At 39.6% G+C, this 27,107-nt stretch overlaps 1 protein-coding gene across 3 annotated transcripts in view; it reads left to right on the top strand.

Moving 5' to 3' along the window:
- The window catches only part of RAPGEF2 (Rap guanine nucleotide exchange factor 2), a 183,401-nt gene that overhangs the window by 37,010 nt on the left and 119,284 nt on the right, over positions 1-27,107 (top strand). For all 3 annotated transcript variants that reach the window (XM_035546916.2, XM_035546900.2, XM_035546907.2), the window contains exons 2-3: positions 18,057-18,127; positions 22,993-23,049. In XM_035546916.2, the coding sequence (XP_035402809.1) occupies positions 18,057-18,127; positions 22,993-23,049 (128 nt within the window). The remainder of the gene's footprint in view (positions 1-18,056; positions 18,128-22,992; positions 23,050-27,107) is intronic.

Genomic DNA, 27,107 nt, shown 5'->3' with positions numbered 1-27,107 from the left:
GGACTCGGTGGTAGTATTGGTATGCTCATGTAGGAGAGGAGAAGTTAAAAGGGGAAAAAGAGATACTTGTTTAAAAGTGCAGGCACTTTGTTGCATCTTCTGATACTTCACTATTTGTGCTTGTAAACTGTGGACTACTACTAGGTTAAATGAAGTATTTTAATAATGCCAAAATGTGTTTATACAGTAACAGGATTCTTCTTTAATGGCATCTGGGATTTTAGACTACTGCATGGCGTGATTTCTTACAGTAAAAATCTATGCTTACCAAATGAGCTTGTTTGATTTGCCCCCTAATGCCTTTGTTAATAAAAAGTTCTGGATAAAGATTTTGACACCAGAGGCAGGTACTAAGAGGCAGTGGAATATGTCCTGGGAAGAAATGAAAGCTTTTGAGTTTTGTTGCATCTCTGCTTTGGTATATTTCTTCCAATTACTTAATTTTCACAATTTACTGTCGCTTCACAAACTGTCTTAGGCTGCTCTTCAGTATTAAGCAAACAGTGAATACAAGAATCCTTTGTTTGCTTTGCACAGTGCTACTTGGTTGGTTAGTTGTTTTTTTTTTTTTTTCTTTTTGGGTAAGTAGCCTTACCCGTAAACCTTTTTCCATATGTGATGTGTGTTGTTGTTTAGTAATGCATGTGCTCACCAGCAAAACACACTCCCAGAAGTAATCTGGAGACATGTGAGCAATGTCTGTGCTGTGAATGCGTTCCAGGCTTCTTGGACTTTCCTCTGCTGGCTTGAGGTCAGAAATAAAACTTATTCTTGGTAATAGTCATATTAAGCACTCAAACAGCAGGCTGTTCCAGTGAATGAAATGCCATTAACCAGAAGGGCAATGGGAGCACTTCTTGGTTTTAATTTGCTTAAGAGAATGAGATTACAGCCAGAAAATTGTCTTGTCAGCCAGCCAGATATTGACTTCTTGGTCTTTCATTGCCAAATGATCAAGCTTCTCCACTCCTCTGCCAGCTCACTGCAAGAGCCAAGAAGGAAAGCCTGGGCTATTCATTGCTTTGTTGGACGGAATGTTACCTATCAAAGATCTAAGCATTACTTCTAATTTATAAGATCTGAGAATTTGTGTAGGCCATTTTTAATTAAAAAACAACCAAGCTGTGTTTTTCTTGTAGTCATCTTTTATTTGAAGATGATATAAAAGTATGTTATAACTTGAAAGTGAGCAGCGTATTTCTAACACGTATCTTGCTTTTAGTAACTAAATTGAAGAGAGTTCAATATTAAATATTAACTTTAATTCAGAAAGCCTGGAAAAGCTGAACTTTGGATTCAGGTCAGTTGTTTTGGTATGAAGTACTTGACAGATTTTGTTTAATTTTTTAAAATGAGGTTATTCTGTGAGCGTAACAATATGTGTAAATATTTGTGTTTTCAAGTGTTTGATGTTCCCGGCTTGTGCCCTCTGTGCTTCCCAGCCTTTTTGAAAGCTTGTTGCTTCCAGTTTCTTCACATTTCTTGATTCTTCTTCTTTCTTTCCTGCTGTAAATCTCTTCCAGGCTGTCAAATTGGGTTAAGACTAGCTAGCAGGCTCATAAGTGATGAAAATTGAGAGAAATATACATCGTGCACAAAAGCCTTCTGTTTTAAATCAGGAGAATAAATGTATTGAAGTAAAAGATGGGATCCTTGATTCAGTTGTTTGATTATGTACTTTCTGAAAAACTAGTCCTTTGGGTCAACCCTAGATGTTTCTGTCATTTCTCTGAATTATTTGTTGACTTTCATTGATCAGGTCAGCAAATTTCACCAGTTCCTGTAAAGCTGTTAGTGCAGTATTGAGTTTTCTGCCAGAGTATAAAATCAAGCTTAAAAACAGGCTTTCTTTGCTGACAAATCATTATCATTCCACTCAAATTACTTCTGTAAAGTGATTTTTTTAAACACTTTCCTAGATTTAATTTAATGAAAAAAGAATTATGGGTAGCTTTTGAAAAGTGTGTGTGCAGTCAAACCATGTGCAACTCAGTTTATCACTGGAAGCTGTGCTTTTGTCTTAGGCTCTGTCTCTTGATCAGTGGTCCCTTTCCCTGTCCTGAGAGAATTCTAAATCACTAAAAGCAAAAATGAGGCTGCCTGGCCTTAAATAAACTTCCATTGTTAACAAGAGAGAACCTGCGGGCAACAGAAGGTGTTCAGCTTGCCAAAACCTAAAAAGGAGAAGTACCCAAGGATTTTCTCTACAACACTGTAGCTCCAAAAATTACTTATTCTATTCCACTGCTTAAAATATAAAAATAGTATAATTAATTCCCAAAGCGCTTACTATTTTCAAAGTAAATCCAGAAAGCTTTATACATAGCATAGTACAAAACTGACGTGTAGATTCTTTTCTTGCAGTAGCCTGGATAAAGCGTTGTCTTGTCACCTGTGGGCACTGAAACATTTCAAGGGTTTCCTGGAGCGTGGTTGAGAAGCAATTCTATCCTTGTGATTTATTTTATATTTTTATTTTATAACCGAGTGAGGAAAGGTTCTGAAAAATCCCAGTGATCTCCTTTTTCAGGTCCGTGCTGCTGTCAGCAGTTGGTTTTCATCCTTGCACTGCTTATAAGCCTCTGTAGGAGAACCTAAAGGAGAGGCTGGTCTCAGTCCTACCCGACTGAAGGCTGGTGTGCATACAGTCTCCCTGCACCTTCACCATTGTGACCATTCCCACAAACAGTGAAGGAGCCCCCTGCTTTCCCCCACCCCATGTTATAGTTGAGCCTACATTATTGACCCTAAGCTCCCTGGAGTTATCAGCTGGTGCACAGAAGGACAAATGTCCTTGTGTATACTTCAGTGGCCAGCTGTGCTCTGTACTTGTACCATGTGTGACTGCAACCTTAACCTGGTAAATAGCTAACCTCTAATAGGCAACATCTTACTTCTTACTCAGCTTGTATGTTCTGTAAGTTCACAGTGCAAGTTAATAATTTCAGAGAGTATGCGTTCTTGCATTCAGTCTCAAGTTCAAACTTTTTTTCACATGACATTGAAAACAAAATCAAGATATGCTTGGACGGGAACTGCTCTGCAATTTCAGTTTCTTTGGGTGGAAATCCATGATTTCTTGATATACTAAAATGAGAATGTAGCATTTCATTGCTTAACTCCCTTCTCCGCCCCCCAAACCAACAACACAACCCCAAGGCATTTGTTGTTCTTGACTTCTGACTTCATTCAGAAGTCTTCCAAAAAAAGCAAGAAGCACACAGGAGTGTCAGTCAGTGGTGCAAAAAAAAGAAAGTGCAGAACTATCCTCCCCGGGTCAGACAACTGTACAGAGTCAGCTAAATCACAGCTGTAACACTGGGGAGTGTCCTCTGGCAAAACTGAAGGTAACTTGAGGAGCAACTGTCTCTGTCTGTCCTTCAGGCTGTCCTTTATCTGTACAGTGCCAACTGAGCAGAGCTGGCAGATGGGCATATGTTGTGCTGCATCGGTACGTAGTCTGAGGTTGTGAAGTGGTCTCTGGCAGGCTGCAGAAAGGCATTCCCAGTTCTCAATTTTGGAATTTCAATTTGGTGGTGTTGGTGGGGTAAGGACAGCAGTGGGTGCAGGTTCCCTTGAAACTGCATGCTTTTTCAAGGCAAGTAGCAGATTTGGGGCCACTGCAAATCTGAAGTGGAAGTAGTGAGTTAAAGTTTGTTGGCTAAGGGCAGGTAGCAAAGAGAGTGGTGGCAGTCAAAGTGCTGCAGTGCGTCTGAGCCCTGCAGCTGTTCAGCAGGGGTGTCAGCATCAGGCCAGGCCTGCAGAGGTGGAGCTGAGGTGTGATGTGAACTGCGGGCAGCTGCAATCTGCTGCTTGTGAGGGTGATCGGCAGCCAAGTTTTGCTTTGTGTCTCAAATGTTCAGTTGTAGAAGAATAACTAACTGTCAATAACAAGCAGTGCAGTCATGGTGTTCTGCACTCCAAGTAAGGAGGGGAAAGAACCTGTGGGGTCGCTTATGTCTGGGGACAGCCATAAACAAAGTTTTCAAGAAAATCACTGCATTGCTGATTGTTTTCACAGAAACATCCAGCTGATGTGCTTGTCCTAGAATTCCCAGCTGCTTTCTGCAACTCCGCAAGTGCCAAAAAGCTTTAGTTAGCAGTACAGCTGAAACCTACGTAGAACTTTTACCAGATTTTGCAGGATTTGGCTGGCCATAAAATGTGTGGGGCCTTGGAGCTGCTGCTGCATTCATTCAGTCTTCTTCTAGCATCTGAGACTGCCAAGAGAGGTGACAATTTCTTTCCTCCGCTGGTAGTTACTTAAGCTGTGTGTTTGCCCTGTAGCAGCTGCTTCAAGGCTACTAATTCATTTTTATGCTGGCCATCAACCATGTTTCTGCCTGCTCTGGCTAATGCTAGCATTACTGAAGCTGTAGAAGAGAGTGTAGTAGAAATTTTACCGAACTAATTTATTTGAATTAAGGATTAAGAAACAGAAAATAAACATGCTTGCCAATCTACAGCAATTGCCAAGTTCATGAAGGAGCAAAAAAAAAAAACAAACTTCAGATCTTTATTAAAAAGTGGGACAGGAGGAATGGCGTAAAAATGTTGGTGAGGGAGGGAAGGCAGAGGGTAGAAACTTCGTTTGACAGAAGTGCTTGCATGTAATACTTGGGCCCTGTACATAGAAGCAATGGCTGAAAGTACTGCAGTTGTACTACCTGTTGTGAATGAAAAGTTGGCAGTCTGGCTGCTGTTTCTTGAACCAGTTTGCCTGAGGCTATTAATCATTTGCAGATTAAGTAGATCAAATCAGACAGACAAGCCACCCTTTGGATATGCTGGTCACTAGACATAATGATAATCTGTGGTCAGCGTCACAGGAGGAGGTTGTTTTAAAAGGGAGAAAGTCTCCACCCTGCATGGTTCCCCTGTTGGTTGCTCTCTGGATTACCCATGCTGTGGTGATCTTTCAGAGAGGTCAGGTCCTGCAAGATGCTTGAGTGAGACTGTGTGGAGGCACAAGGAGTGCTCTGAGGAAAGCTTGTGATGATGTAGGGACTGGATGAGTTACTCCTGAGCCAAGTTTCTAGACCTGGGGGCAGTGAGCAGGAATACAGAGACACCCGGGGTTTCTACAGGGTGAGTTTCCATCCAGCCCAGTTGCTCCTGAGTTGATTCCCTATGGATCCACCTTCTGTACCTTGCTATCCAAGGTCTCTGTGGCTTATTTCACCAGTAGAGAAGTGCTGTCTAAACGTGTGGAAGCTATTGTGGGTGTTGTCAGGTTCCTCACCTGATGAGCCCTGTGCAGTGGGGTTGGAGGTTGAGGAGCAGAAGCAGCAATTAGCTCTGCTGGTGCCGGTGGAGGCCACAGCTAATGACAGGCCTGCCTGCATCTCAGCTCCTCATGCCGATACCACAGGACCATGTCTCGCCCTCCCAGTGCTCTGCAGCCCAGGAGACCGTGTAACTCGGCCGCTGTGCCCAGCCTTTGTAGGAAGCCTCTGCTTTTAATCACGGTCACCAGCGATCCCCCTTCCTGTGTGCCCAAAGCTCGGGAGTGCTGGTGAGTGCCATGCAGCCACGGGTCCCACGGGCCGCTGCTGGAGCAAGCCTCCTCGGCTACTGCCCGATTCCTCCCCACTTCTTGTGGGCCGCCCTCGTCCTGAGCTGTGGTATCATCGGGAAAAGTTCGGTGCTGTTTGGGATTGTGTTTGTTACTCCTGTGTTCATGTGTCAGACTCAGGAAAATGAGTGGAAAGATCTTAGTCTCTTCCTCATTTTTAGAACATTCTGGGCCTGTGCAAGCAGGTGATTAATATTAGTCACATTTCTTAGTACGCTCTTAGGAATGTATGTACATACTGATGTGATGCTTGAACCTGTTGGGTTTCTTGTGGCATTGCAAGGGCTGATGCGGGGCACTGGTGGGAGAGAGCTGGCCTACTGTCCATCAGGACGCTTTGGGGATGGGAGTGATGTTTCACTGGGGTGCTGAGCTCTGCTCGGAGTTGCTTTCAGTGTTGAAAAAGTGAGTTGTTATCAGTAATCTGCTAACTCAGGAGATCAGAAGTCTCAAATAAGGAATGTGCATACTTCAACATGCAATTTTGTAGTTCAAATGCATGAACTTAAGCTACTGTAAAGGTATGTACTCAATGTTTAAGAACAAATGTTATTTGCTCATCAGTTGATAAGCAGTATCTTAAGATTTTGTAAATCGACGGCTGTCATGTGCCCAGCCTAAATCAGTCTGAAAAACAACTGGTAAGCTTTTTTGTATCAAGACTGGTTAAAAGTTCATAAACAGTGACACTTGAGGTCGTTGAGAAATACTCGGTTACGAAACCAAGGGTGTGCATTTTATTATACACGAGGAGTTCAGTGTTCTCTTCAACTCTTTGCTTCGTTAACTTATGCTAAGAATATAACATCTGGTTCCACTCTGAGAAGACTATGGAGTTTCAAAACCTGTTTCCCTTTAGTATGGGGTGGATTAAGATCCTGGGAGATTGCCTGCTGCTGTCCTGCCTGGGGTTTTCAGAGGGTGGTGTGCTGGGTTCCTCCTTTCCACAGAAGTTGCTGCTGGTCCTTCGGCAGCTTCACCACTCGTAGATGTCTGTGTCTGTTGGAGTTGGAGAACTGCAGGTTAGAGGAGAAGCTAGTATAGCAAATGGAGGGATGTACTTGGGAAACTTAAATTAAAAAAATCCATTGTGACATGACAGCCAGGCATCGTTAGCAGTTATTAGAAATTAAACTCGAGTTCAGTAGACAGCTCATAGACCAGATGTAAACAGTTGCTGCTGTTGGACTGTGTTGGGTTCTTAACTGAGAATCGCCTGTCACAGAGAAACACCTGGTGGTATTGCTAAGTGAGAGTTAGAGCTGTTGGGCTTTAACTGTTGGTGAAGTTAGTGAACAAAAAATCCAGAGCCAGCCAAGTCAGGTAATGGGGTAAGTAATAGATCAGCTTTATTCACAGCTTCTAGTCTTTTCAGGATCTTGTGAGTGTGAAAATAATGTCTGTGTGGCTCTGTAACCCGTGGTACCAATGCAGTGGTTTAAGGCATGGGATTTGAGGTTCAAAAAAGTATAGGTGCTGGGTCTGGGTTTTGAGCTGTCTGCTGCAAGATTTGGATCTGTTGGTGTGATGAGATGAAAGGGATTTCAGAATGCAGTGAAAGAGCAATCTAGAGCTGCTAATGAGGAATGCTAAAGAGAAAGGGGTTTCCAAATTCCCTCAGAATTTGACTGTACAGCTAAACAAGCTTGGATGGCTTGTTCCCTCTACAAGGCAATTTTGCTGGTCTGGCAGAGAGCGTTCCAGCAAAGTTACGTCGCGTGACTTCGCTCTTATGTTCTTTAAGCTTCTGTGCTATTCCTGATGGTTCTCCCTTGTGGATGTAGCTCCGTGTTAGACTGAACCAAGCGAGCTAAGTCCTTCCCCTTCAGGGCAGTGATCCGTTTTATCGGCTGAAGCTGCTTGGTGTCGTTTCATCTTAATGGGCACAGGCAGAGCAGATGGGCTCATCAGGCTGGCCGGCTGCCGGGCAAGGGGGGTCCTGTCTGCTCTTTGTGCCACGGGCAGCCTCCTGTGGTCTGGATGCGCCTGTGTGCGTGACCTCTGCTCACCGGACTTGGACCATGAAAGGGTCGGCACACCTGACCTTTTAAGATGTGGAGTTGGCTCACTGAAGACTCAGACACTTGCCAGAATAAAGTCCAGGTTTTGGCAGTGGAAGGCTTTCTTTTTTCTTTTTTTTTTTTTGGTGTGTGTGTTTGTCTTTTTTATGATATTCAGAGCTGCATTTAGGTGCAGAGTGCTGACCTATGAGCAGCCATGCTTCACCACCATAACCCTACAGGTGCCTCAAATCTGTGTGTTTTTTTTTTTAAATTTGACTTGAAAATGTCTTAGGCATTTGGCGTTCTGCTTCTAAGTGTTGAATAAACCTGCCTAGGCTGGATCAGAGCATGTCTCCAGTAAGCCCATCTGAGATATGGAAGCTGATACATCCCCAAGTTATATTAAAAATGAAATAAAAGAAATCCTTTCAGAATCCTACCATTCCTTATATGAAGGGGGTTGGGGAAACTAGCCCCAAGCCCAAAAGATAAAAATATGGAGTTATTAAATGCCGCCTGTGTTTCAGGATATATCTGAGCTGGCAAATACATTTAGGCTTGGAGATTGCTCTGTGGAAAGTACTTCAGCATTTTGCTAACGTTCACTTCATTTGCACAGAGGGGTAATCCCAGCTCTGGGAGGATGTGACCACTACTTTTGAGGGGAATTTTTGGGTGTGAATTGATTTGGCATGCAAATACATACTTTAGTATGATCATTTGCCTGACAGTTTGGGAATTATTTTCATGTGATCTACTGTTGTTTCAAAAAATATTAGTAGATTGGAAGAAATGCTCTGCAATATGCTGCTGTAAGTTCAGCTACTACTAAAAAAAAAAACCACAACAACCCTGATTCTTTGCTATCTCCTTTTAAAACAGGAAATCAAATGAGAAAGCCTTTGTTTAAAGTATAAGCTGAACTAAAAGGAGTTGTATGTTGGAAAAAATGTCAGCCTAAATGAATTTTAAAGCTTTGTTTAAACATGATATCAAAGTTGTATATTGGGGTATAAACATTCTTGAAATTAGCTGCGGTATAATCCTTTCTCTCCCTTTCCTCATGCTTTTATTGTATCTGCATTTTTTTTTCTAAATGTAAAGAAACTGAGAAATATGATTTTTCTCAAGTAAAACTGAAACTGTCCAAGCCATAAAGGAGCTGTGCAGTTTTACTTCTGCGAGTACCGACAGTTGCCTCAGCCGTTGGAAAGGAGAACTTTATTTTTGGTTTGTTTTGTGTTTTTGCTTTGGTTGTAAGCCAGCAATATAGAATGCTTGTAGGCCAGCGATGTAAACTAACTCACTATTTTCTGTTGATTATAGTACTGCCGAGATATTTCTGTTGTAAGTTCTGGCAGTGTGCTGCTTCCAACGCGCGTTGGTTTCTTTTGTTTCTGCATGTGAGTTGTCATGGTAATCAGCCAGCGAGCTCACCAGCTCAGCCCCTGAGGATGCTGATGTCAGTCTGCAACAAAAACCTTGGGAGAGGCTTTCGGGGTTACCAGGGTCTCCCTGGGGGACCTCTAGAAAGCCTGATTTTACAAAACAGGGATGCTGTTACGCTCTGGGTGATGTTGGAGTTGGTGCGCTGCTGACTGGGTTGGCAATTAATTGTTTTTGGGAACTGGTTTTCTCAAGGAGTGTGTGAGGTTTGTGTCTCTGGGCTGGTTTTGTTTTTGTTTTTTGTTTTTTGCTTGGCAAGGGAAAAATACAAAAAGTCGAGGGTGGAGTTTACTGGCTTTCAGCACTCAGGACAGTGCTGAAAAAAAGGCTGTGATTCACAGCCAGGATTCTGAGCGGCTACAGCACAATTAAGCTATGCAAAAGTTTTGGTTTAAAAAACAAGGGTAAAATGCTAGTATTCTAGAGAAATTAGGCAGAACAAGCAGTTGAGACAATTGTGGCTTTAGATGCAGACAGGTGATAGCAAGTGATTGTGCTGAGATGGCTTACCAGGTTATCCGTTCATCAGCTGAACAATGTTGCCTTCTTAGCCTCTTAATAAATTTACAAAGGTTGTTTGCAGTGATACGTATAAAATGTTCACGCAAATGGTTATCACAGATCAGCTGGCAAATGACTGCTCTGTAAGGTCACTGTAGTTTATTTGCTTGTGGCTTGGAATGGTTGTCCCTTCCAACAAATGGGATGCACCGTGAGTACCAGTATACAAGAAAATGTAAGTTGTGATGTTTATCTGTCACAACAGTTGTAGAGATGCATTTGAAGAAAGAAGACTGTATAGCCATGATGCTGAAGTACTGTGACCTAAGCTTTACAGAAATTCAGTTTCTCAGAAAATGGGTTCTTCTTGCCCACTGCAAGAAAAATTGTGTCAGGATCTCATAAAGACCAAGTCTGGAGCGATGTGTTTCCTCTGTGGTGATTCGTTTGTCTGGTTTGGTTATACCTAGGTTGTCTGGACTCTAGTGCTTGTGGGTAAACTGGTATCATAGGAATCATCTCTGGCTGCTTTGAAACCTGTAGAAGTACCCTTAAAAAAATAAAATAAATCAATATATCTTAATCTTTCCCTGTCAACTCCTGGGGAATCCTTTAAGCACAGCTAACTGTTTTAAGCTAACCCCCTTTTAAGAGGGAAATCCTGCTTGATATGCTTTGGTCTCCTTTTCCTGGCTACCACCCTAGTTACTCTTAGTGATGGCATTCTTCAGGCTGAGATCCTTCAGAAGTTCCTGTCACAACCAGGAACCACCTAGGAGCTACTTTCTGGTGGTTTACTCTAGTATTCTTGTACATTCAGTTTACTTTCCCTGTTTTTTTTAATAAAATCTGTTGTCCCAAAGTTGCCAGCCTTTATAGTCCTATCTATTTAGATACATTTATAGAAAACACATTTCTGCTACAAGTCATTGATAAAAAAACAAGTTCCACTGTATGTAGTAGCTGATATTTGTTACAACAAGATTGAATTTCCTCTAGTAGGTTATTGAATCTTATTGCATATAACTAATGGAAAACATGGGACAAATAACACTATCTCAAAACAGTTTGAGGCCCTCCTTATCATTATTAAAAAAGCAACAACAAACAAAAAAAAAACCCACCCATCCCTAGGAACTGGTGTAACTACAACAAAAAATGTGAATGTTTTTGTGATGAATGTGAAAACGGATAGAACAGCTTCCCACTGTTGGCTATAAATATTGAAAAGGCGCAGAAAGGCAATTATATATATTTGAAATGGTGAATAACTTTAAGTGCCTTTCATAATTATGGACTGTGCAGTGAGTAGGAGAGAGCTTTTGTGGTGAAACCGTTTTGTTTGCATTTGGACATGCGACCAAAGACTGAATTTTTGACTACAGAACTTAACTTTTGTATTAAGCATTTAATTGTCTGACTTCTATGAGTCTGGAAAGCAGGACAGAAATGCACAGCACTACCCTGTAATTTCCTATGCTCATTAGTTTGTGCACAGACTTCTACGAGATGGCAGGCTTTAATTTCCCATCTACCCTTTCCACGTTTAACCCTGTCGTATAGGATGGTTATAATCATGACTGTCTTAATTTCTTTACTTTATTTGGCTAAAAGTGTCATGACCAGCAGGATATGTTGAATCGATTGTATTAATTTTGAGCTGGTGTTAAAAGTCTGTTCCTGTGGGGTGGGTCATTGAACCTTCTAGTTCAGTCTTATATATTTGAGCCGGTTCTGCTGGCAAGATTGAAAACCAGGAACTGTTTATATCATATGTGAATCTGTGAGGCATTACATAGAAGTAGAGGTTTTTAACCCAGTTTCCATTAGAAAAAAATGTATAGTGCAAAAATAAAGATAAATGAGATTTTATTTCCAGGGGAGCTTGTTTAAATAAAATATACTTGAAAGACAGGAGGGCTGACTGAAGTGTCCCATTGAAACATCCTGTTTCTCCACATCTATTTTAACACGATCCTATTGTGTTTCTCCATCCTCTGAATTTTAGAGGCAGTAATGCAGCTAAAGATTTTTGAGAAGCATGTTTTTGTTCTGTACTGGAACAATTCCCAGTTAAGACAGACCGGGAAAATGAGAATTTTCCTTTTTCTTTAGGAGGTTTTGGAGTTGTTCCTGATGAGCTTCACGTGTGGGTGCTTCAATTCCAGATTGAATTTGCCTGCTCCTTCTGTTTCCAATTGGGTTTGAAAATTCTTTTCCTAACCCAGAACAAATGTGCCTGCCTTTAGTGGAACTAATAATAACAATTTTTTTGTGTGTCAACAAGTCTAAACAAGATCAATACAGTTTCTAGAGTTCTTTCCCACTGCCTGGTTGAAGTAGAGGAAGTGAAGGTTTGTGCTGGGTTGCTGCCCTTCTGGTAGAGGCTGATTCCCAAGCTTAGTCATGCCTGATTACTGTGGAGTAATGTTTTGTCATAGGTTTCCTGAAATACAGTACGTGCTAGTTGAGACAAATTCCTGCAGGTTGAGGATGGTAAATTTTTTCAGAGCTCTGGCCACAAGTTTTAAAGTAACTAATTTAGCATTTGGTGGCTCTAACAGACCTTTAAATTCAAAAGTTGCCTTTCAATCCCAGTTGCCCATTTTGAGTATGGATAAGGAGGTGTGTTCTTAGAAACTCCTCCATGCAAATTGTCTCCTCATTGTCTTTGGGAGCTGCAGGTTTGAGGAAAGCTGAGCTAGTGCCTGGAGCAGGCAGTTCAGGAAGAGGCAGAATAAATAGGCAGATGGGTGACAAACTAGGGACAGCAAAGCTGCTTTGCTAACCAGCGGGTGTCTTCCTACCCTCTGTATGTGGCTTTGCACTCCACCTGTCTCCAGTGCCACTTGTTCTTGCTTCCCACCCCTCCGCTTTCTACGTTTTTCCTGTGTCAGGCAGAAGAAAAGGGAGAAATTACGATGGCACTGTGGGGTGATGGTGCTTGCTGGAGCAGCTCTGCTGAGCTGACTCCTTGTGCATCTGTGTCAGGAATTTTGAATTTCCTGATGAGCAGCTTGTCTGGGAGGTGGTGGTGCTGCTCCTTCAGAAGGGGAGAGCTGTGTTGGGCTGGTTGGTGTTCTTGTCATCCTAGATAACACTTGGAAACTGAGTATATTAAGAATTAGAGATTTTATTCTATGTTCAGACACAAATTATTAGTTGATTGGTTACTTTTTTCCCCCCACAGTTCAAAATAGTATCTATGTAGCTGCCAATTCAGTCACTTAATTCTGTATTGAATTGGTAAATTGCTTTCTATTACTTTGGCTCTATTTTTTAATGCCACAGATCTCTGTGTAGCATGCTGTGCAGTAGTAGGAATAACTTGCAGAAAAATGCTGCTGTGGCTTGCAGTGAAGTTGAAAAGAATAATTTATCTTAAATTTCAGTGTATTAGTTTGTATTCTGGCTGGCTTCCCATGTGTCAGCACCCCAGCCCTGAATATGAAGGCCCTGATGTGAGGGAAACAATGTCAAAACTCTGTCCTACATGACAAATCCTTCATTTTAATCTCCTCAGCAAATTACTGCTGGTATGGCTCACTGATAAGTCCATGCATACCTGGGCATGCTCCTGCACAGCAACTGTGAGAAAGTTTATTTTTTCTGCTGCCGGGAAGCTGAAGGTAGAGTACTTCATCTTCATTTGTGTACAGCAGGGATTTCGGTATCAGCAGGACTGGATTTTTGTGTCATGCTGTAAGTCTGTTCAGTCTGTACCTGGCTTTGCTCCTGACTTTGACAGCTTAATATTTGCAAGGTGTGAGCTCACTCTCAGAGTAAGGTTTTGCCCTACCTTTGGTTTTGTCTTGCCTTTGGGTTTGTCTGGGATAGCTGAAGTTGCTGCTGCCCTGTCTGCCCTGGCTTTCCTTCAGAGGCTGTGGTCTCTGAAGGCAGGGCCGTGTATGTCCTCCGGAGCTGCTCTTTGTGAGAGCCTGGCACGTTCGTGTGGACTGGCTCAAGTACACAAACCTGCTCAGGAGCAGACGTCTGCTGCGGACACAGACTTTTCTGTTTAAGCCAGGTGGTTGCTGCAGTAGTTTGGCCTTTCTTTTGGCAATGCTGGCATTGCTTTGGCCTTAGGGAGCAGTACAGGCAGGTGCTAAATTAATGATAGAGAAATAAATGCTTGGTATAGGTACCTGAATTGCTGAGGGCCAAATGATTTCAGGTGCTGGATGCAATAAAAAAAAGGAAAAGGACAGGATCCTACAGCTACAAGGAAAGAGACAAGACAAGACTTCAGCAATGTTGGTTTTGATTGTGGCTCGCTATTCCTCACTAGGAAGAAAAACTGCGCTTGTTAGTATACGATTTGATGGGGTAAAAAAGCATTAAAATACTTGAAGGGGAAAAGAAAGGTTCCACTTTAAGCTAAAATAACCATTCAGGCAGCGACATTAAAACTACACGTGCCCCTTCCCTGCTAGCAGTTTCCTAATGCACGTAAACCAGCAGAAGGCTTTAAGGTCCCGCCTTCATCTCCCTGAGTCGGACAATGTGGGCCTCGTGGTGATGTCTCGAGCAGTGCTGAGCACACTGGGGACAGCAGGCGGGGAGCCGCCATTTTCCCAGCAGTGCAACCAGGTGGCTTGGGTGCCATGCTGGGCCTGAGAGGTGTGAGCGGGCTGAGACCGCCTGCACCATGGCCTCTGCTCGCAGCCTGTGTCCTCCCTGGGGGTTTGCTCTCAGGTCCCTCAGTCTGAGCTAAAGATGGGTTATTCTGACAAGGGCTGGCCTCTCAAACTGTAGTATATAGTCAGCAGGCAGGTAGTTTGGAGCCTGAGGTGAATATCAGGTGCTTTGAGAAGCTCCTCTTTTCCCCTCCAAGGAAGTAAATTAGGGAATTAGCTTGTATTTTTTTCTTACCCTTGATTCAAAATGAAACGAGCTATTGTAAGAGTAGGATGAAAGCTTCTCTGCGCTTTCTTTCCATGCCTGCGCAGAAATGAGTGAATTTCTCGCTATCAGAGGAATGAATTTTTCAGACCAGCATTTTGCTTTTCAGCTGTGGCAAGGATGATAAATGGTTGAGTTAGGCAGGCAGTTTCACATCTTACTACAAAGCAGGATGGAAAAAGTACAAAACTTCGAGGGAGGCTTAAATTTTTCAGTCAAAAGTAGTGAATTTCGAGGTGTATCTATCACTTCAGTAAAGTGAACATTTCTTAAGCTGCTGTGAATTTGGGGGCAATGTTCTGGGTTTGGCTTGTGTAACTGACATTACGATGTTTGAAACAAATGCAACACCTGTACATAAACAAATGCAGATTTTTATTAGAAATTTGGAGATTCCATTGACATATTTTTATAAACTGTTGCCAAGATCTTTATGTAGATCTCAGTTCTTGTAGCAAGATCAGCCAAATCTTTACATTGTCATTGCAATCATCTTTTTTCAGTTGATAAAGTCAGAAAGCAGAAAGCTGGTGGTTTCTCAGTACTTTTTGTATAAATCGCCCTTGCTGTGGCAGAGCGTTTAACCAGTTGTATTGGTTATGGTGAGCTTTGCTCCTTCTGACTTACAAGCTGTTATAAAGTATTGGATTCCTTTTTTAAATAAGAGAAACTATAAAGAATTACTTGTTCTGAACTTTTGATGGCTCAGTCTGCCACCTTGTGGTAATTTAAGTACATCTATTGTAAAAAACAAAAAATACATCAGACTGCTGCCATTTGTATGCTTTTATACATTCTGGGGATTAGTGTTAACATGCTGTGGTCCTGAAAACTACTTATCTCAAAAGATGTTTAAGTCCCAATATTGCTGAATTTAATTGCATCTTTTAAGGATTTTCTCACCTATTCTGCATAAATATAAAGACAGATCGTGTCCATGAAAAAGAAAGTTCTTTTCCTGAGAATTTTGAATTTTTAGCTTTTTGGCAATTGTCTATAATACCAAAATTGAAAAATTTCATAGCCTAAGTTTGTGTGTACGTGTGGAATTTTTTTTGGGGGTAAAGGAAAAGGTGGTTTTTATTCTGCCACTGTTTCAAACATTCTGAATTTACTTAGGATTTTAAAAGACGTGGTGCAAATATTTCTGAAGGACTCGTGCATTCCATTAACTCACTTTTAATCACGACGTTCAAACACTAAAACATCCATGTTTGATAAAAATGTTTGCTAAGTAAACAAAGCATAGCTTTTCTAGAGATAAATTGAAAACGGAGGTGACTAACAGGGATAATTTATTAATCTTTAGATTATTTTTTTCAAATTGCTTTCCTACTTTTTAATGCTGCAGAACAGCAGTGTGCAGTGCCTACTGGCAGTATATGAAAATATATTCAGTGCTTTTGGCTGGCTCTTTTTTTTTTTTAAATTCTGCATAGCTGTGCAAGATTAAATGACAGGGTTGATACTTGAATTTGTTACTTAAATTTCAGTGCTGAGCTTTTGGTGCTAGAGGGAGCTGTTTCCTGTTAGACACCCTGTGGAAAGGTTCTGCCTGAAGAATGGGCTGCAGCTCTTGTCAGGAGCTGTTGTCTGATCCAGTGCTGGTGCACATCACCTGCAATGCTGAAATGTCTGTTGGTTTCAACAGGAGAACTAAAGGTCTGTGGATCCCTTTTACCATGCACTTTTGCTTTTACAGCTGTGGGTCCATGTAACCAGGCATCTTCAGTGGTTCTTCTGTTAGTCAGTGAATCCTTCTTTGCATGTAAAACCCATGCTACTCTGGAGAAACCTCAGTGCCAGTGCTGAGGACAAAGGGTTATTCTCCTTTTCAGTGCCTGCCTGTTGTTGCACAGGCTTGCTGAAAACAACTTACAGCAGCACCGTCTGACCAGGCTTTTGCTAGTAGCAATGGGTTATGTGGAAGTCTGATCCCCAGTGATCCACTCCCAGCTCCCTGGGACAGCTGGTGGCTTGGGCAGCTGAGGCACTGCAGTGCCACTAGGACAGACGGGCTCGTGGCTCCTGGGGGTCCTTGCAAGACAGCAGCAGACATGAGCTTTTATATGTTTTTATTAGTATAAAATGGGGGTGTGAGGGAAGGCGTAGAACAAACCTGCAAGTAGCTGGTTTTTTTCTCCTCAAAGCTGCATGTACAAGGTCCCTCCATCCCAGATCATGCATAATTGTCTTTGTCCTTCACGCGTCCTCTGCTCCTTGCAGGAGGATCAAAGCCTCCAGAGGACAAGGGAACAGAAGGACCAGAACAGAAGTGAAATCAAAGTTTTCACTTGTGCATTTCTTCTGCTTTTTCAAACTGAGTTTTTCCTTTTTTCAGTGTGAGGAAAAAATCATTCTTTTAGGTATTGAATGAAAGACATTTATTTAGTTTCAACCACTGGCTGTAACTCCTGGTGTCTTTTCTTATCTGTAGAGTGGTTTAAACAAGTACAGTAACACTTGTACAATAATATACTAAACTACATCATATTTTTATTTTTCTTAATTAACATTAACTTCTCCTGGGGGAATTCAGAGCTCAAGTCTCCTTCTGAGCATCTCACATGGCATTCTTTCACTGTGTCTGGACACTGAAGTATCTCTGTACTCACATTCAGTTTTAAATAAAGTTTTCGCAGTGACAAAATATTTCACAAATTAATAGTTTTGAGACACTGCATTACTTGAAAACATATTCTTATAGTGAGTTACAAGGGTGTTAGTTTATTCTCAGCTTTCTGTCAGCCTCAGCTAGTTGTTGTGAGCTACTGGTTTGTTTTTCAATGAACCAGTTTAAAAAATAGATGGTGAAACAATATCAAATCCATGAGCCAAAGTTAAATCATCATAGATGTTGTGGGCTGAAATCAAGCTTTCTGAAGTGTTGCAGTGATCTAACATCAGCAAATCCTCTAGATTGATGTTAATACTTCCACAGTTGCATCTTGGGAAGTTTTAGTCTTTAGGTGATGTTTTCATCTCTTTATTAATGTGTTGTTTTTTGGTCTGGGTTTCAGAGTTCCACAGTAAATGTAAAACTGAATGTAAAATTTGTCATGTAATTAGTATTTAATTTATTATTATTTTTTAGTTATTTCATGCCAATAATTGTCTGTTCATGCTTTTTTCTCACTTAAGCTTGTGGTTTAGCTTCCATTTGACAAAGGTACAATTTCTTAAACATTTACACTGAGTTATTTTGCAGACTATTTTTGCACTTTTTTCAAGTTCAAGGGAAAAGAAAAGACTATTTTCTTGTGAGCTTGCTTTATGGAGTAAATGGAAGTTCTTGGGTACACTGGCATTGGGAAGCAGGGCAGTTGCACCGTAGCTCACTGGAATTCTGGACCAGGCTTGTTTACTGAACATGAGCAATGACGGCAAAAGCAGAAAGGTTTTCTGTGTTTGAATTTTATGATGTGGTCATTAGCACCATCCTTCCCTGTGTTAGTTTCCAAAGTAGAATCGAAGGTATTCATGCAGATTGCATTTGATTGCCTGTAAATGTGTTATTTCCAATATTTCTGCTGCCCATAACAGGAAAGCTTTAGATGCTTTATAAAAGCAGCATTTTAACAGCTTGTACCAAATTGAAAATCCTAATAATGTTTTCCATATGTTTGCAGGATTTGGAGATTGTGTATTCCTATTTACATGGAATGGAAGCCTTGTCTAATCTGAGAGAACATCAGCTAAGGTATGATGCTTTATAAGAGCTACTGCTTATGTGTGGAAAAAAGGTTTACACAGTTGTGTAGAAATAAACATTTCTTACAGACACAATCTTCTATTTAAGGTATATTTCATAGAAAACATGGAAATAATATTTTAATAGATGTTTGTCACTTGCATTTGACACTTCCATCAAAAAGCAAGAAGTTGGCTGCCAGAATTTTTATTATCTTTTGATTTTATTAAAATGGAATTCCATGATTTATATGAAGGAGTACATAATTTTTATTACAGACTTTTTACAGAAGTTTTGAACTTGTATGGTAGTAGGTATAATCAAAGTTGAATACAATAAAGTAGAAACATTACCACTTTCTTCAGAACATTTTCAGCTGAAAATAGTTTTGTCGATGTTTTAAACTCTTCTCACTGAAGCTTCTTCTATCATTGGGTATGAACCAGCCCTGAATGCCTGTAGAAGGGCTACATAGAAATAATTTTGAATTGCTTCTGATAGCAAGGTGAGTGTGTAGTGTCTTGCTGCCTCTTGTTTGCGTCTCTCCATTGAAAAAGGCCTACTGAAATCCACTATGTACCTCAGTCTCCAGATCTTGTGTCACCTTGAGTGTCTGGACAGCTAAGGATTTTGTATTGGAGACACTCACTATACTTTAGACTGTGTCTTTGACAGACCTGCTACTGTGGTTATCCTTCTTGTTTCTTAATAGAACTTTATACTGGAAGGTTTCCAATAGAGAAGCAAATCAAAGATAAATATATGCTAGTCTGGAAGATTGTTTGGGGAGCTGTATGGAAAAGTAAAGAGGATAGTCTTCTCCCTGAAAGAGAGAAAGTAGAGCCGGGCAGAGGACAAGCACAATTTACTTTGGGTTTGCCTTTGATATCAAAATTTGAAGCTGAATTTTCCTATTGCCATAGGAGTGTTTTTTACACTTTTTATCAATTTCCTATCCAGACCATGCATAATTCACAGCAAATCCTCATTGTTATTGATTTAAAAAACGTAAGCTTAATCCTCAGTGACAATCAAAGGCCTGGTAAATTCTAAGTTAGATACTTCATTGTTGCATGAATATGTTCATGATGGCAGACATGACAACATTTAGAAAACAAAATTCAGTTAAAACAAGTATGAGAATGTTGCTTTGGCCATAAAATAAAATTTCTTCCAGGAACTGTCAGGAATTCAGCTGTCAGGAAAACAGGTGATGGTTTGAATTTATCTGCCATAACTGAAATAACATTTTTTTTTTGAAACAGTCACTTTTATTTCATTGTTTTTGAAATATTTAAGGCATTAAAATAGTATACATTAATGCATTAACAAAGTAAAGAAATAGGAGGCTTGGTAACTATACATTGCTCTTGTGTACCATACCTTGAATTCAAAAGCCGGCTATCACTGCATCCATTTATTACTTTATTGTCCTAACGCTTTCTTCTTGTATGTGTGCATGTATGTATCCCTATATGCTCCTTCTGCTTTCTGTTATGGGTGGGTGTGTTTTCTTTTCAGACTTTGAGACTAAAAATAAATGCTTTATGTACAATGTACAACTTCTGGTCCTGAAGGAAAGTCTGCACGTAGTCCAAATCACTTAAGTAATGCAATAATCATGGAAGCAGTCTATTATTTGGGTTCTGTTTCAGTTTGTGCTTCCTTTTGTGCAGAAGTTTTAGAAAAATTATGTGCTACACATGCAAATGATACTTAGTAAAATAAACAAAACATACAAACAAAACAACAAACTAATAAATGTCATCATCAGATTTCTTTTCCCCATAAAGCACTTTAATAAAGTAATTTAAATACAAACTTCCAGATGTACTTTATATTATTTTTTAAAGACTTGCATTTATTTGATTTTAAGTCATTGTTTCAGTTGTCTTCATACAAATATCTTACTACCAGCTGAGTCTTCTAAGAGTATTTGGACATCATTGTGTTTCTGGCAGATATAAAAAGGAGGCCTGCACATCTCCTGTATGCTCTACAAGGAAAGAGATTGAATTACTATTATTTTGCATCCTGGGGCTTGCCAACATTTGCCACATCTGAAGATGCTAAAGCAACTTTAACTTGATTAATGCTCTTTTAAGTTCTAATTTCTGGTCTCTTGCTTCGTCATTCTGTCAGAGTCTTCATTCCCAAGCCAATGTCCTGTAATTGTGAGAAAATAAAAGGTGGAGTTTTCCTTCTCCCAATGTGCTCACAACACATTCAGCAATATGAATGTTGACTTCAAAGTAGCCTGTGTAATTACTTCTCCTTTGAATGTAATCCTGGCCTCCTTCCAAAGTATTTTCTGTTTTGCTATTATATGCAAGAGTTTCAGAATATCAAGTTTTACATAGCTGGAGTTGAGCTGATGTTAACTTGTTTACAAAGATCAAAGCATGCACATATGGTTACATGGTATGTTGATTTGTACTTTTTGGCTTCCTGTTCGGAATGAGGTTCTTGCTGAGGAATGTGTGGAACTTGGGCTAGCTCTTCCAGCACACTACGTTCCTAGAAGAGAGCTTCTGTTTGCAGTGCCGTACATGGAAATGGCTGGATTCCCTGCAGATGTGGGACAAAAAGCTTTTATAGCATCCTTTAGGAAACAGCATTTCTTGTGGCTGTGGGATGCCTCAAAAACTTCTGAGATGCATTAAAACTATTGTAGTAAATATAGCCTTCAGTAGTGAATAATCTACCTTGTGGTTTTCTGATGAGCTCATCTTGAATTTATTACGTGTGTTTAGGAGATGGACAAAGATCACATCTGAGTGCAAATTCAACAGCAGTATTGACTGGAACTAAATCAGTTTTTAAAATACTTGAAGAAATAGTCTAGTTTTTACTGTAACTTACAGTAAGTGCAATTTCTAACTGTTCCAGTTTAACACAAGAATTGAAATGCTTGTCTACCTTCTGTACAAGACATTTTCTCCCCTATTACCATCATAATAATGGTACCAAAATGCTCTAAAACTCAAGAGCCAGTGGTGAACTTTTGTGACTTTATCAAGAATGTACTTCCTCTGCTTCAAATTCATATGGGAACAAAACTTGCTTGTTAAAGTGATTCTGTTTCCTATAACTCCTACTCTTGGATGGCCTGTTGCCAGAATCTTTTCAGACCAGTAGGGTACAGACTATCGAGCATGTTCTATAAGCAGTATTTTCATTTTAAAATTTGATAGCTAACAATGACTTTTCATTTTCTTCTGGTATGTTGTCACCAATAACCTCACGTCCACTTGTAATGAACCTCTCAAAGCAGAGGACTGGTGGGAGAAGGTGAGGAGCCAGGCACTGGAAGCAGACAGTAGCTTTTTGGTTTCTGTATAGTTTTGGCAAGATTTGCTTCTATGGTGGGAAATGGAGTCTGAAAAAGAGGAAGCTCTGTGGTTCAAAAAGCTTCTTGCTGTGCAAGGAAGACAGATTTTTCATTAGCAGAAAGTTGTATACAATACAAGAGACTTATTTATATACAACGCAGAAATTGCTTATAAGAGGAGTTCTCGGAGATGGTCCAAAGACTAAATCCAAAATACCGTGTGTGGGTGTGGGTGAAGGGTGAAGGTGATTAACCTTGATTCTTGAGCAAATGGAATTAGGATCTAAATTCTTTATGAAAAATTTCTGAATTATCAAGGTACCACTACAAGCCTGTCACTTTTGGAAAGAAAAAGCATCTTTTTTTAGTGAGCAGACGTAAGTAAAATCCTGAAAGAGATGAGGGCTGAGGGTGAGGGGAACTTTTAGCAGCCTATTGGCTATTGAAATGAATAAATTAGGAAGTTAAGTGTAAACAGCGATAAGCCTTTTAAATAGCACACCAAACCCAAATCAGCTCTTTTGGACCTCTTGTCAACTTCTTTGAGTCTTGCTCAGGCACTTTTGTCTGCTTTTATGATACTGCTATGGATAGCCGATCATTGGCACACTGAGGTTCTGAAGACAAATCCTGCGAGGGATGAGAATTTCTTTTCTAAATTTAAATATAGTTTCTCATTTGAATGTTCGTAGAGCCTCTTAGGCAAATCTCTGGCTGACTGTCTGTCAAACAGCCCGTGTGTTTGTGGTCAGCTTCAGTGTCCTGGGACGTCCAAGGGAGGCAGTGGGTTTTGTTTCCTTCCCACCCTCAGTAAATTACTGCGCCCATTTCCTTAAGACAATAGACAGAAATGTGTTTTTTTTCCTTCCCACCAAGTTAATGTTGTGTTTCCTAGTATGTGGTAAGGCCTATTATAGTTGCTCTCTGTTATGCATTCGCTATTTGCCTGACAAATGCGGCATAAGTGTTTTAATCCTCCTCCCTAGACAGAGGATTTTCCTACAGGAAATGCTCTCCACTTTGAGCCCTCTGGGATTTTAGCATTAAAATCTGTTGGTAATTTTTTAAGTTAAGTTGCTGAATTCTAACAAAATGATTGTTAGAATTGATTTACCATGATTCTTCACATTGATTTTATCATGCAGCATAATTTCTTGTATTATCTATTGAGCTTGAATGTCAGCTAATGCAATGTGATCGTCTGTTTTTTTTAAAGGTTGCATTGTTTCTTCATAAAGCAATGTATTTTTATCAGATAACTTTATAAAATGAGATCAGTATCATTTTACCCACTTTATAATTTTTTTATGGGAGCAATTACATGTAATGTCCTAAATTAAATCTGATCTTGGATAAACTAATAATGCTAAAGCTTAGACTTAATGATTTATTCTCTTAAATTAAGAAATTAGCTAAGCTTTAAAATGATGGTTAATTTCTGTAAGGGCTGGAGGCAAATGTGAAGATGCTGACTAACTTCAGAAAGTGAAGTCTTTTGTGACACCGATACAAATCGTAATTAAAAATGACTTTTCTCTTTCAGACTGATGTGTGAAACTGTTAGATATGAAAGGCATGAAGCAAATGAAGTCCTGTACTAGTAAGTGTTTCTTCTTCCCTTCATATGGTGTTAATTCTAATTATATTCTGAGTAATTCATTCTGAAGTGTGTTAAGGACAGCATTTAATGCCATCTCCCTCCCCCAGTGCAGAGTCTGTAAATATCAGTAAGCTACTCCATTTTCATCATGAAACAATGGAGAAATTTACTGGTTCTGGGGAGAGAGCTTCTAGTGACTTACTTGCTGAAGTGTATTATATTTTTTTGTATTCAGTGAGATTATACAGAATTAGTATGTGGGATGTCTCCTCATTAGAATAAGTTGTCATTTGGTTTCGCATCAGTTTTGTCAAAGTAGTAGTGACCAGCATCTCGCGCCAGAGGTGCCAAATCGACAAATCTAACGTGGCTTGTAATTAACTGGGATGTGATCTAATGTCATCTCAGATTTACAATAAACATCTGAGAACTGCAGTTTCTTCTTTTATACAATCAACTTACTGGTTGATTTATACAATCAGCATTTATACAATCAGCTTACTGGTTGATTGTATAAATGGTTAAATAGGTTTATCAGATTTTCATTCTCTGCAGCTAGTCCAGGCTCTAAATGAAGATTTGCTGGGTTGTCTGGTATTATTTGAATATTAATGCATGCAAAGAATGCACCTGTGTGCCTCTTTTATGCATAAGTATTTTTTTTCCTGCATTGACCATCATAAGGAAGATGTGATTGAACGAACTTCAATGCTAAGCCTTGACTATTCCACAAGGTTAAATTAATGTCTACTGAAACATATTAATCATTTACGTATGGGAAATGCACAAGGTCAAAGTCTGTAGATGGGTAGATTATTTTGTAATCAGATCAATATAATCTTTGTAATTAATTTTACAGATTAATTTGCCAGTGACCATTGTGCTGGTGTTTTGCCCTTCTGTAGCCAGTTGGGTTTTGTGTCCATTATGTGTCCCAGAGTTTTTGTTTAGTTGTAATGTCTTGGCTCATTCTAACCATTTGAATTATATGCTGAATTAATCAAGGCTACTACTTACACATAAAAGCAAAGCAGGGAAAGTTATCAGGGAATACATGTCTAAGAAAATAAAATCTGCAAACAGAAAATTGTGAAATCAGGGTTAACCTGAAGTGCTTTTTGCCAATCCTTTGCATTGATTCACTTTGTCACTCCTTTCGTGTGACTTCATCTTCACCTTGGTTGTTTGCCTGTCATTCCTATTTACTCACTTCTTGACATTTTTTTTTCTCCTTGATTTATTCGGTAGATTTAATAGGCAGTTTGGCAGTTTCTACATATAGATGCTAATGCAAAATGCACTTGCTCTAGCATTTCACATCTCTGAAAAAAAATTGATAAAATCATTCAGTGTTATCTTTTGGGTTCAGCCTATTAAATATTAGATCAATGTTTTGAAGTCATGAGTGTATATTATGTCAATCTGAGTTGTAGGTTTATATTTTGTTTTAATGGGCAATTTGAGATCTGTGTGGAGAGAGAATCCCTCAGACCCCAAAATCTAATTTCAGCATTCTATTTTTAGTACAATAAACCTGGAAAGATACCTTTTTGTGCTGCATAAATTCAACGTACATACAGGGAATGGCATTCTTCTAAGCAGAACTCCAAATTTATAAAGTACATGTTATGAAAAACTCTTAGAGTACTGCAGGGGATAAGCAATATGATAAAGGTTAGAATCAATGCGCTTGGTTATAAGATTTAGGAAATGAACTTGGAGCACAGAACCTGGTCGCTTGCATTGAACGTGCCAGAATTCTTCACTCAAAGTTCTTCTTTCATTCATGGAGGCTAAGGGCTTTTTTGTTTGTTTTTCAGTTTAAATGGGAAGTCTAAGTCAGCTTTTTTCCCAGCAATGATATGATTTGCATGGAAATTTGAAATTGGGTGCTAATCTTCTGTGTTCATTAGAAAAATCTATTAAAATAGCTGCAACTGTTGGAGCTGTTAATTGACCTGTGTGTGTGACCTCCCTGAGGCACAGCTTAATGTCTCAGTGAGAATAAGCTAGATTCTTATCTGTAGATGCTGTTTATTTTATCGAATTTCATTCATTCTTAAAATTTTGTTTCTATATGCGTTGTCAGCTGTATTTATAAAAATGGTGAATTTCTGTTGCATATAGGCAATGCTGAAAATAATAGTCTGCATTCGGTATAAACACAGAAAACTTCTTATTTTCTGTTTTTAAAGTAGTTGTTAATGTTCTAAGTATCTCTGTAGATCCTTTTTTATTGGCCAAAGGGATAAAATGGAGCACGTTGTTTAAAATTGGCTTATCTGCATTTACTTTACTATCAGCGGGTGTGCATGGTAGTGACAAATTCTCAAACCCTACGGCCATATCCCTGTTTAAATGGAAACTGGGTTATTAAGAGTGGCAGTTCAGCTCGAGTTATTCTTCATTTGCCAGTCATCCTACTACTTTCATTTGATGGGAGATTAATGATAAAAGGGCTTAAAACCTTCAAGGCAAAGTTACAGAATTGAGATTTTACTTGACACACATACCTGACTTTTTTTTACCTGCTTCCTTTATTCAAATCTACCTAAAAATCCTATTTAAAAATATTTAGTTTGGTCACTTGATGCATATTTTGTGGGTAGTTCAAAGAAAAAAATGTTTTTTTTTCATAACCATGTAATAGTCACAGTTGTCATATCCAAAAGTAAGTTTCTAATTAACATTTTTCTTGGAAACCAAAGTTTTAGGAGATTTGTAGATAGATGGTGCATGTACCTTTGGAGAGTAGAACAGAATTTTTCATATCAAAATTTAAATGTTTGATATGGTAGCAGAAAGGGACCTTTGGCAATAAATATTTTACTTCTAAGCTTTTGATTTTTTTTTTTCCTCCCTCATTAGTCATACAGTGGCTGGATTTGGTTTTAAGCCATGCTGTTCAGTATTTCTGTATGTATTTGAAAGTGTCTCTTTTGCTCGAGCCTCCCAAGTCCTGTGTGAGGCGTCCCCAGTACGCACCTGGGTTCTCTTCCTGCAATTTTTACTGTTGCTGTAATTAAAAAGCATGACCATTTGAAACAGAACTTGTCATCTTCTGTTTTAGATGGAACAAAGTCATTGCCCTATCTAAAGCTGTGTTTTAATATTGTGCAAAAATTTTCTCGTATGTGGTATAGGAGGATTAGGCTGACTGTGGGAATGCCTTAGCAGAGATGTTCCTTGGTATCTAGATCAGTGCATCTCAGTGCTCTTTGGCTTACTCTTTGTGTAAGGAAGTCTTGTATATCTTTAAGCTTCCCCGTTTTCCTCACTACAGATATCTGACTGGCAGAAAATATTTGTTTCGATGACCTGCTTTCCGAAGTCACTCAATGATAACACCCTCAGTGTTTTGGAATTGCCGTGCCACAGCACAGCATGTTTTTGTGCTTGTCTTCTCTTTGGCTTCTGTGCAGTTGAGCCTGGAGCTCACTCAGCTGCTGTTTATGTTGTTTTAGAAACAAGCAAACAAACAAAAACTCAACCCAGGTTGTTGGGAAGTGTTTTATTTTTTTAGAGAAATTTTCAACCTGATAGGGATAAGCTTCTACCTACCATGTGTCCCTCCTGAGGAGATTGTGAGATGCTTAGTTTGAATTTAAGCTGGTATCAGTAACAAATCTCTCAGTCTGTAGCAATTTAGTAATATGCCAGTTGTTTTGATTGCGTTGATCGTTAGAAAAGGACAAGTATTAAAGGAACTGTATTTGTCTCCTGTGCATCTTGAATTTTAATGTTAAGGTCTGTGGCTGGAAGCATCTCCCATTTAACACCAAAGTTTTTGTGTACTCTCATGTCATTCAGTTGTGCAACCTTGTGTCTTTTAATTTTTTTTTCCCAGTGGTCTGTCTTGTGAAACAAAAATAGAATGTGTACTTAAAAGCTGGAGGTGGGAGAAGGAAAATGTTAGCGTAAAACTGAGTTATTACTACAGAGAATGTCCACAACTAAGATAAGAAACGACAGTCTCAGAGTTTCTAAATTTCCGATTAGGTTGGCTGAGTTTGCTAGTAGGTGGTTTTACACAATTATATTTTTTTCTTGCTGCTTTC

The sequence above is a fragment of the Cygnus atratus genome, chromosome 4 (assembly GCF_013377495.2).
Source record: "Cygnus atratus isolate AKBS03 ecotype Queensland, Australia chromosome 4, CAtr_DNAZoo_HiC_assembly, whole genome shotgun sequence".
Classification (NCBI taxonomy): domain Eukaryota; kingdom Metazoa; phylum Chordata; class Aves; order Anseriformes; family Anatidae; genus Cygnus; species Cygnus atratus.
This window is presented reverse-complemented; position numbering and strand designations above follow the sequence as displayed.